This window comes from Stegodyphus dumicola, chromosome 3, assembly GCF_044657685.1.
Source record: "Stegodyphus dumicola isolate Sdum_Otavi_A_Nest chromosome 3, ASM4465768v1".
NCBI lineage: Eukaryota > Metazoa > Arthropoda > Arachnida > Araneae > Eresidae > Stegodyphus > Stegodyphus dumicola.
In genome coordinates this window covers 92,990,848-93,003,287 of record NC_140770.1, presented here as the reverse complement: position 1 = coordinate 93,003,287, position 12,440 = coordinate 92,990,848, and the positions used below count along the sequence as shown (strand labels likewise).

The 12,440-nt window shown below is 31.8% G+C and overlaps 1 protein-coding gene across 1 annotated transcript in view; it reads right to left on the bottom strand.

Moving 5' to 3' along the window:
- LOC118199098 (annulin-like) overlaps window positions 1-10,451 on the bottom strand; it is a 96,464-nt gene extending 86,013 nt beyond the window's left edge. Inside the window, exon 1 of the mRNA XM_085813080.1 lies at window positions 9,924-10,451. Within this exon, the coding sequence (XP_085669206.1) occupies window positions 9,924-10,146 (223 nt within the window). The 5' untranslated portion in view covers window positions 10,147-10,451. The remainder of the gene's footprint in view (window positions 1-9,923) is intronic.
- Window positions 10,452-12,440: the final 1,989 nt, after the last annotated feature.

The window sequence follows — 12,440 nt, the reverse complement described above, 5'->3', positions numbered from 1 at the left end:
ACACTTTAATTAATTACTGTATGTACTGTATGTTGAAAATGGGAGAAAAACTATTTTAAAAGAAAACGAGGTTTTAATTGATCAAAATGAAATGGCAACACTTCATAGCATACTGTACAGAATTTACAAATGCTGAAAGTGAATGCTTGCTCAACAACATCTCGGTCAAATTTTAAACTGTTTGACTGTCTTCATCCGTTTTCGGGCAGCCAAATCGCGCATCCGCTTGACAATGAGAAGTTGCATGTGGTCACACTCAGGCTCACGCTTCATCCACTTCGACACAGTTTCAAGGCCGGCAAACACTTCACCAGCTGATGGCCTCGTGTCTGCTTCATCTTCGACATTAAAGTTATCTTCTTCTTGACACTTTCTTTTCTCACACTTTCAATAAGTTCATCATCATTTAGAATTTGAAAAGCAGGTTCTGACGAATCACACACCATCCACTCTGTTGTATCCTCAGCACTAACTCCTGAACATAATTCAAGTGGCACGTCATCCTCATCTTCTCCTGTCTCTTCCCTTTGCTTTTCTTGAGCTTCTTTTTTTTTTTTTTTTTCTTTTTCTCCTTTTCCTTCTCTTTTTCAGCTGATTCTGAAAAATTCTGAAAGCAATTCAGATAGTCGGAGTTCGAATAATTGGAGTTGTACTGTACTTGCCTTAATTTAACTATGTCTTAATGTTCGCTGTTAGAATGGGTTAAGGACACTTCCGCAAACCGTGTTGATTGTTCAAGAAATCGTTAACATCTACATATTTCTGTTCTTAATAGTAATCTCATAATGATATTAAACTAACATATTTGCAATTCTTTGGGGAAAATATAATCTTAAAAAAATAGGAATTTTAAGCAAAAACTTCAAACATCAATCAAAAGATGAACAAAAAAATGTAAAGCGCGGCTACGCATTTTCATTAACAGCTTCTCTCAAGATAGTAGCACAAATGCCATTAATATCCGCAAAAATATATAAAGTCATGTATTTTTTAACTAAGAAATAACGATAGTATATAGACAAAGAAACTGCAGTGCCATTTTTAATTTGCTGTAAAATGAAGGCCCATGGTACTGAAATGCCCACACACTTGATTACATTACTTTACCATTGATACTAATATCTAACAGCAGTCTTTAGATGATATAGGTAAATGTCATCAGATCTGAGGTAAAGAATGTATCACAAGAAACTAAAAAATTTTTCTTCCCCACCTAAGCTAACATTTACAGCAGAAATATTTTAGATTTTAAGATCTGGAGAATCATGGTGAGAAAAGGGAAAATAAAAAATAGAACAGACTCACTTAGGTGGATTTTTGCTGCTGATTAAAAAATTTGCAAATACCGAATTCCCCCCCCCCTCCGAAAAAGGTCACAGCAGCACTTTAAAAAATAAATAAAACGCCGGTATAGATTAGCAAGGCACAAAGAAACATCAAGGATTTCAGGTGAGGTTAAAGTCATGTGAGCATGCCGAACACCTGCTACGCCCCCACCAGCAGTTTTGCGGAAAAGAAAAAGAAATTCTCCGTTTCCCACATAACATCCCTTCCAATACTACTAAACAGCTGTCGGATGGAATGCCCGAAAACCGGTCTCCTTATCCTCGCGGCAATTATCAATGGATAAATGACCATAAAGGGATTTTAAACATTAGTTTATTTATTTCTTATTTTGTAATTGATTTCCTTTTGTACGATATAAATAGTTTAAGATTCAAGATCGGAAACAATTATAAGTAAAGTTTAAAAAAAAATAAGCTGGAACATTCGAAGCCTTGCAATCCTGCGAATCTTGATAAAAATTCGAGTTTCAAAAGCTCGAACTTTAGCGCCTTTTAAATCGATTATTTAAAACTCTAAATTTAAAAACTGTTAAATATTTTAAGGGAAAATTTTGGAAAAAATTGGTTTTAAACATTTAACAGTTTTAAACGTTTAACAACAAAAGCGTTCGTTAAAAAATAAATAAAGTTTTCAAAAAGTACGCTTTTATTTAAAACTTCGAAAACAATCCATAAATTAAAAGAAGAAAAATAATTTATCATGCAGTTTCACAGGAACAAGATATTAAATAAACCTCTTTTAAAACTCATCCACAGTCTGTTCTATTTCATCATCATCTACAGTCTGTTCTATTTCATCATCTACAGTCTGTTCTATATTCCCTTTTCCCAGCAACACGAATAGCAAATATTAAATAAACTTCTTTTAAAATTTATCTACAGTTTTATATCACGAACAGTAAAATCATGGAACACCCTTGATAAATGTATAAAGATAATAACTTATGCTTTTGACAATGGAATTCGATCATTAAATTCTGCTATTTGGGCGCCTATGCTTTTATATGCTTGATAAAATTGTACGAAATTTTTGTAAAAATAATTTTTCAAACTATTGTTTCCAATATAAACTAAGGTATTCCAAGATAAACTATATTATAAATATGATAAATTATTTTTCTACTTTTAGTTCATTAATTACATTATGTGTTTTAAAAAAAATGCTTATTTTAGGAATTTTTTTTTAATTTATTTTTACCTTTTTATTTTTGCCTTCCATTTTAGTCCCAGTTACATGTTATCAATCAAATAATTCAATTGAAAAATCTTTTTAATGATGAATAATCATTATTTTACTTCCAACAACACTGTTATTATAGAAGACTGAATATTGATACGACGAACTGAGGAAAGACTGAAAGAATATAAAAGCGTTTTGAGCCGACACCTCAACACTGCATGGGGAATTCTAAACATATGTTGCTATGCAACCTTAAAAAATTTTGTTATTCAATATTTTCATAGAATGACGCCATATATTGTTAGTCCAAATGGGCATTAGCCCAGAAGGGCTATTAGTCTCGAAACGGCATTTTGCGTCGAATTACTAAAAGCGTTGAAACACTTTTCAAATAATTGCTACCAAAAATTATCGCCTTGTAGCATATTTAAAGAAATTAAATAATGAAGAATTCGAATGTATGTATGTATGTTACTCGCACTGTGAATAAACAAAGGTATCTAGAGTCATTAACTTTTGAATGACGTAGTTCTCCACCCGAACATAGGTACCCGGAAGCCTTAATTTTGAATTTTGAATGTCTTCTGTTATTTATTTAATATTTTGTAAAACTTTAACATATTTTTGATTAACAAACTCCACGATTTCAAAGCGAGCAATGGCAACACTGTTCGGAATAGAGCATTTTTATCTCCAGCGCTCAAGACTGTCTATCGGAAATTCTAAGGATATGCTGTTTCCATGTATTTGTGATTGTGCAGTTGAATCGAATGTTATGTGAAGTATAAATATAAAAATATGTGGCGTATAATATAAACATATAAAAATGTTATGCCAACACTTAACAATGCTTTGGGAATTCTAAACATATGCTGCTAATCAGCTTTTAGAAATTTCGCAATTTTTGGTATTTAACTTCAGTTAAATACCAAAACGAAATTAAGTATAAATACGAAGTCGTGGCATAAGTACGAATTAGTCGTGGCATAAGTACGAAGAAAACAATACTTAATAATTAAGGTAAAACGGAAAACAAAAAAAAGGGTTAGCGGGAGAGTAAGCAAGAGCAGGGCGGTTAGAATGGAAGTTCAATGAGGGCATAACAAACCTTATCAAGCCCTTTGAGCCGCAGTTAAAATTTAAAAATTTTCAGATTGTTTTCTTCCCCCCTTTTATTTTTCCCTTTTCTTTCTTTCTTTTTTTTTTTTTTTTTTTTTTTTCTTTTTTGTAATGCTGTAAATTTATTGGGGGGAGGCAAGAAAAGTTTTACATAAGGGATCAAGAGTTCTAGTTACGACACTGTTTATAAACAGTGTGTGTGAAAAATTTCAACTAGCTTATCAGAAAATTCTTTAAAAATCGATGATAATTATTTGACCATAGCGATAAACATCACAAGTGAGCTAAATAAAAAATTATAAAAAATAATATAACTTTCCATTTTTCGGTAGTACCAGTGACACCAATAGCATCACGTGGCCGGGAAGTACTCAGTGTTTAATGCTTTTAAAAGCATTTAAAACAGGGGTTTTTATTTTTTTATTAACCTTTAATTTTCTGGATATAGTTGTCTATTCAAAGTTTATCCGTTTTAACTCTTGAAATTCCTCTTCTATAAATGCTTTGATTTTAAAAGATATTCGAAAAGTACAAAAAATTTCAACTGTTATTTGTACCTTATTTTTTTTCATACTCTGTTGAAAAAATTAACCTTGGGATCCAAAAATTTAAATTCCTTACTTCATTTATTAAATTTTATTTGTATCTTTTTAAAACTGTATCCTTAAATTTAAATTAAACTCACATTTCAAATTCTGCTTTTATTAAAAACTTTTAATACTGAATACTTTTTTATCGTTCTTACTCTTCTTATTGTTTTTCTTTAATAATCGTAAACCCAGTAAAAGGAAATGTAGGACTATTATAGAAGGAGTATTATTTCTAATTTCCTAAAATTCTTGTAGCATGATTGCTTATATAAAGCTTTTTTAATTACCTTTAAAGAAAAATATATAGTTGTGATTTTTTTTAACAATCAAAGGCGTTAAATAAAATTTTCTTTTTGTATATAACAAATATACTTATTAAGACAAATTATAAGATGCATAAGTATTTATTACATACAAAAGCCTATAAATGTATGAGCATAAAGTTTCTATAAAATTGGAAAAGAACTCTTCAAAACTAAAATAGTACAAAAGAAGGATTGCTTCATACCTCGTTCCTCATTCATTGCCTGAGATTAAATCATGATATTTACTAAATATCTATATGGAACAGAATTTTATAATCCAGTTACATAGTTTCAGAAATTTCCTATAAGAGACTAGATTTTTTTAATTAAAAAAATTGAAGATAAGAAAAATTAATTATTTTTAGCTACTTATTTTTAAATTTTTATATTTATTTAATTTATTTAATTTTTATATTAATAATTAGACTTTAAAATTGTAAGCAGTAATAATAATTAATGTTTGAACTTCAACTGCTGCTATTTGGAATAACGTAAACCTACTGCGAATCTTTTATATTTAAAATTCATTACTTAAAAGATTACAGCATAGATGTATATCTAAAAGGGCACAAAGATTAAAATGCAGGAGTGGTATCAGCAGCGAAACATATATTATTCATACATTCAGAAGAACTTCAGATCGTGGCGAATACATGTTCAAAAATTTTGAGGAACTAAATGATTCAAAAATTTATTCTTAGGAGAAAAAGTCATAAAATATGCTTTGGAAGCTCCTTCAGAAGCACGTGATCAGGATCATTTCGTACCCAAAATAAAGACAAATATGAAGACCGGCTCTCAGAAGAAACCCTCTGAGAGTCGGTCTTGTCGAAGCATAGATTGACCTGGGAGCGTCGATGGATCAAGTGCCTCCAATTATACAAACTTTATATCGAGAAGGACATGTATAAATATGACAATGCAACCACTCAAAAATGGTGGCAGAGTGGTTTGATGAACATGAAAGTGATCTAAGATATCTTCCACATCCTGCATAATATTTTTGTAACTAATTTCCGCTGAGTCTGTCTATGATATGCTAGAGGATGCATTTTCATTTAATGATTAAACAACTATCAGTCATTTTCAAGAGGAAAAGGAAGTCTATGTTAATCAGCTATTATATCTAAATGCATGTGTTTCAGTTTCATTGCCTAACTCCTGCAGTTAGGAGTTCTCAATTTCTACTCGGAAATGAGTTCCCGCATGAATCAACTAAGTAGAAGAGGCATAAATGGGGAAAACTTTGTATTGTAAGTTAAGATTAGTTTGTAATGCGATACAATAAAGTCAATGACACGCCATTTCCGAGCAACACCATTTATTTAAGCTGTCACTTTAGGAAAAAAAATGCAACAAAAATAGCCCTATGAACCTCTTCACATATCGTATTACTTTTTTAAGCAATTAAACTTTGAAAATGAAATAACAAAGAAATAAACTAGCATATGCAAATTTTAAAGGCAGCTTTTACCGATTAATCAATTTTAACACAACGAATGAATTAACAAAACATATGTAAGCATTCACCCCTTTTGCTCAAAATCACACATGTGAGAACTACGATTTAACTTAAGAACCTAGTTCGAAAAAAGAAACGTTACAAATAATGACTATTTTATTAACCTTTTACTCTAGATTTCAAATCTGAAGGCAAAGGCGAGCACACTGAATCGGCTTAAATTGACGCTTACTTATCTAAAACATTTTACTGCTATTCTATCACAGATATGCTGTTGAGATATTTAAGTTTTCAGCCTGCTTTTTTACATTATGTAGAATCCGTAGGAAGAGGAACATGTGTATCAAATAGAAATGGTTCTAAATAAAAAAAAATTAAATGTAAAATAATTGTTTCATATTGTTTATTTATAAGAAATTATCTCATTTTCCCATGCGGGCGTTGGCGTGTGGCCAGTGAACAGTAAGCAATTACAATGCCTGTGGTTCGAATCTCGGTCAGAGAGCAATTGTTTTTACGTTTTTCGGTTCCGATAAACCTAGTAAATCTTCACAGTCGCGACCGAGCTATAATATGGTGGACGATAATGTCTGAATCTGGTTGACTACCATCTTATTTGGTTGCCATTTTAGGTGCTTGACTGTATCTGGTTAACTATAGGTGTCATCGGCTTTCTCCACTCGTTCTTGAAGTGAAGAACTGGGGAATTATCGCATCACCCCGCGCAAACTGTCCTGCAGTCAAGTCCTGAATTTATAACTGCTATAATATGTTTCTTTAAAACATGGCACTTGAAGGTTTATTCATCCTCCCTCAGTCACGATCCCAAAGCGCATTGCTATCACGGTACTCCACTTATATCCCCACCTCATTTGCGACTGTATTTCAAACCAGCCTTAACTCGTAGGCTTTTCACATACCCTAAACAGAATGGAATGGGAAGAATAATTAAGGGACTCGACCATATGCCGCATGTTTGTTACCATGGTTACAAGGGAAGCGAGTGGAAGAGAAAATAACCTTGAAGTCCCCTATTGTAAAGTAACAGACTATTGTTACATTTTGTGCTAGATTACACGGATCTATGGTTTGCTTCTTTAAAATAGTCACTTCAAGGTCATTTTTTTCCCCAAATCATACCTTATAATCATGGTAACGACTGCTGCGGAAATAAGGTCGATTCCCTATTTCCTCTGTGCAATGATGATCCTAGATACGATCTAGATGAGGAGATGGTCGCTACGACCCTGAAGTGCCTATTTTAAACTAATAGACCAGCGCTTCTTAATTTTTTTTTTTTTTTTTTTTTTTTTTCATTTATGGCCTTTTTTTGCATCGAGATTCATTTGAGACCCCGGATACTAAACACAAAAAATATAAGAATAAATATTTTCCCATAAATCATTTATCTCTTTGGTAAATATTATACATACGAAAAGTAATTTCAAGATTTGTTCATCGTTATATCACGCTTATATCTACATTATTGCGATCATCAATCAATGAATTCTATTCCTTCTTTTAAAAAAACATTTAATGTATTAAAATTATTTAATATCTATGTTTGAGTTCAGTTAACTTTCTTCCCTTCAAAATCATTCAAACCTTTAAATTTTCGGCTCAAAATTCAAAATTAATTTTTAGTGTCCAATTTTTAACAATTTACATTATACCCCGCAGACTGCGCTACAGACATGAAATCTTTAACATTTCATTCAGCTTCAAAATTTTTATTTGTTTTTACCTATTTTAATCCACATATTTGATACAATTTCTAACTTTTTACTAATTTATAAACGAAGGCTTTAAGCTTAAAAACTTGATAATTGCCATTTCGTTCATGATTGATCGCACGGCCAGCTGCCAACTGATAAATCCATGGTTCAAATTATGATGAAAATACGGACGATTTCCTGCTTTTCTCGGCTTCAAAAAACTATTACTAAAGTCTCTGACTTTAGAGATCGAATTTTCAAAACTTGTTTATAAATATAGCCGAAAAGAGAGAAATAAAAGATATAAATATGCTCTTTATGGGTTAAAAACGAATACTGAATTTGCTTAAACTATTTTTTTATCTGAAAAGTGCTTTATAACAATGATATCATATCAGCAAGAAAATATGACACATTTTATTAGCTATTTTTTTTTGTTTTTTGTTTGTTTGTTTCGATAAGATAATGCATAACTCAATGGAACTTGCTTTTAATTATTATTTTCAAAATAATAAGTAAGAGGTGTACCAGGTCTTTTAATCCTAGTTTCTATCCATTTTACCACACTTTGCCAAAAATACCTCTCTTTCATTCAATATATTATCAACTATATCATTTCCAACTAATGGCTGACGGTTGTGTAAACCTGAAGTAAAATATCTAAAATTGATGGATCATTTATTTATCTGTTCATTTGTACCAGGAAAACTTTGCGACTGCAATACATACAACTACAGCATTGTTTAACAACAATTTAATAGTTTTCTGTTTAATAAAAAAATGCTAGATAATTATTATAATACATTATTACAATAGCAAATAATAAAATAATTCAAAATTAATACATTACAAGATTTATGTAGATGGCACTAGCATATCCTTAACTTAGATTACTTTGCTTTAATATTAATCTTAGCTTACGATTATTTTGAAAATGACCTGAAAGTATCAAGTTCTAGAAAGATCGTAACTCTCCCCCCCCCTTTTTTTTTTCCATTTCATCCTGGAACATATTTATGCCTATAAATATCTATAAATATTTTAGAGACATTTGTTTTTCCAAAGAGTTCAAGAAATGGAAACTAATAGAAAAGTTAAACATTTGTCAGTTTTTTTCCCCCTTTGAATAACATTTTTCGCATAAGAAAAATGTAATTCAGAGAACTTTTACTAAAACTTGATTGCTACCCTTAATCAGTGATGTAGCTAGAGGTGGTAAAGAGCACGATCTGCCCCGGGCGGCGAATTTTGAGGGGCGGTATTTTTTACAAGGTTTTCCGAAGCAGAAAAGGTAGATTTATTGGATCACAGCGATGTTAATTACAGTTATCTGTCTAAGGGGAGGAATGTCTTCACAAAGGACAAATATTTTCATCGAAGGGTTAAAAAATGGAAACCGTTACGTTAAAATATTCACGTTACGAAAGAGGAACTATGTATGTAAGTCATGCAAGCGTGAATACCTCTACGTTATACAGAAGGCAAACCATATAAGTCAACCAGTCTTCTGTTTCGGATTTGACCCCAGGTCGAACTACCAGTATTCCGCCATCTTATCCACTTGGCCATTGCTGAGGCGAAGAATCACGAGGTGTCGTACTGTGATACGAAACAGAATTGAGAAGAGAACTGTTTTATCCTGGACAGAGTATTCAAAGAGATTACAACCAGACTTCATTACTTTCTTGCTATACTTCCTTACCCCATCGAAACTTTTGAATGGAAAATACGAATGACAATTAAATTATGAACTCAATAGCATAAATTTTAAAAAGTTCTTCACCAAGAAAGAAATACTTCAAAGTTTTACTACTGTTACTACCTGGAAAGATGAAATCGAGAGGTAGTGACAATCGCTTTGACCTTCTATAATTTCTTCTAAAATAAAGTATCCAAAACGATATTCCAAATATCGTGAAGAGTTTTGTTCACAACTGTTGTAAATATTCCCTTTAATACAATTATGAGATTTAATTTCATAACTCTGGAACTGTAGACACAGATATGAAATTAAATAGAAAAGCTTAAGTAAAACAGGAAAAAAAAAGGAAACAAACACATATTTTCATTTTGCTAAAACATTTGCCAAAATTTTGTATCTGAAAAACATACATTTCAAAGCAGTTATTTTCACAGAATGTTTGAAAGCTAGTCTTCGAGATATAATATCATACAGTAGTAATATAGTTTAGTAAAAAATTCTTACCTAGGTTAATGTCAACCATAGTTCCATTAGTCACATTATTTAAAGATTCGACGTCATCTTCTACATCATCAATCATTGGCAAAGTCTTTTCATCTTCGCTATCATCGAAAGGTACTTTTTCATCCTCGTCCACCGGTTTCAAAACAATATCGGTCATCACCAGATTCCCTGGATCTTGGTTCGGCGTAAATTTGCCGCGGAAAGTGGAAGGACAGTTTCCCATCTTCCTCACAGTCGACGGAATTCTACGAGAATGACAGCTGAAAAACGACTGGCTTGTCAAAATAAAGCGCCTTGTGGTTACAGTTACTAGCTTCCCACACGTGGATTTGTTTTTTACGGTTTTGCTTGATTGTTATAATGGTGAGCGCATACAATAGTCCGAAAGAACGATGCTAGAATAGTTTCTTGTGTTATTTTTCAAGGCTTCCGGAGGTGATATCACGTGAGTGTTGGCGGAAGAAAGCTCAAGAGCATGTGCTCTCAGTTATTTGGAGATTCTTTCAAGCTTTTCCCTTTCCCTGCCTAAACGCGAGCGCTTTACTTCACAGAGACGCGCTGGGTTGCCATAAAAACGATCATGCCGCGCTTCTGCGATAGTTTTCGCCAAAATACCCATTTAATGTGTTTACACATCTTGTAGAACATAAAATGATTTCGGATTTATGGTACATCAAGTTAATGGGCAGAGTCGTAGCTAGGGTTTTCAGCCCCCAGGGACAACTGAAGATTTCGCGCCCCCTACTGCCAAGGATGGAAAACATTTAATTTTAAAATGTCGTAACATCAGTTTGGCACCCCTTGGATTCTGCGCCCGTGGACAGATGCCCCCTTGCCCCCCTCTAGCTACGCCCCTGTTAATGGGGCATATTCGTATTGGAGCAAATAAAACAAAACTTTATGGAATGAAAGGTAGACTAATCTTTAATAATTAAAATTCGCACCTGGACAGTATTACGACGAGAAGGGGCATTATCAGGACACGCTTTAATAAGGTTACTTCATATCTGGTTGGAGAGCTTTTTTAGATTACCAAGTTGTTTCAGTTTTATCGGGGGGGGGGGTAATAAATGAATTTCTTCATAACTGAAGTCTTTATTTTATTTTTTTAGTGCTTTATATAATTAACATAAATTTTAAAAATCTCAAAGCTTTCAGATTTTAAATTAGTCCAAACGGGTCTTTTTTTAACGTTTTGTGTTTTACCTTTATTTATTAAATATCATGGTCTACGTACTCAAACCATAAAATTCAGTTCAACAGCAATATCGCAAAACAATTTTAAAATGAGCATATCTTCAGAATAATCAGAATTTCCGATACAGAGTCTCGTGCGCTGGAAAGAAAAATGTTTTTTTTTTTTTTTTTTTTTTTTTTTTCGTACAGTGTTGCCATTGCTCGCTTTGAAATGGTTGAGTTTATTAATCAAAAATTCGTTGAAATGTTACAAAATATGAAATCGATAATAAAACAAATTTCAAATTCAAATTAGCCCATATTCCACATGCCCATATTCTATTCAAATTTTGATGACTCTAGGCACTGCTGTTTTATCACAATGCGAGAAACATATAAACATTCATGCAGTTTCTTCATTATTTAATTTCTTTAAATATAATATAGGGAAATTATATTTGGTGGCAACAATTTGAAAAGTGAAACAACGCTTATGGTGAATCAACGCAAAATGCCAAGACAAAAGTAATAGTCCTTCTGGGCAAATTGGCCCTTTGGATTAAAAAAAAAAAAAAAAAAAAAAAAAAAAAATCTGATGATTACATCACATGACTTTTTTGTACGGAATATTAAATTATACTCATTGTTTCTTGCATTTCATTTAAACTTATTGGATTGAATTAAATTCTGTTAAAAAATTTTCTTAACCAAGTTCAAATTTTTGTGAAGATATTTTTTATTAACTTATGCTTGTTGAAATTTCTGTTTTCACTAGCAACCATAATTGTAACTTTAAAATATTCCTAACACAGCTTCGAAATTCCGATACAATATTAAAAAACTGTACTCGACAATTATTTCTGAAAAATCGCAACTGAAATAGAAAAAAATGGTTTTTAAAGCTAGATATTTCTGATGAAATTTCTACATTACTTTTATCATTACGATATTTAAATATTGCTAAATTATTAGCTATTTCTGTAGATTTACCAAAATCTAATAACACTGAATTTTTATCAATTAGAAAATTCAGATCGAAAGATCAAGCGTTTAAATTTTTCATATGCGCTTTTTGTTTGTGAGAATAAAGCATCTATCATTTGCTTTATTTCCACTGTGAAAAAATATTTTTTTGTATATTTTTTCTCTTAATATTTCACCATTGACTATCTCATTTATACACTTTTTTTTTCTCTTAACGTTCTGCTGACAAATTGCTTTTTAAAGCTAAATTTTGACATATCTCAAAAATACAGTAACCCGTTCACCGAGATTCCAGCCCAGATTACTCATTAATCGAAGTGAAGCTTTGCACGCAGTTATAATTTTTGATTGTAAGCC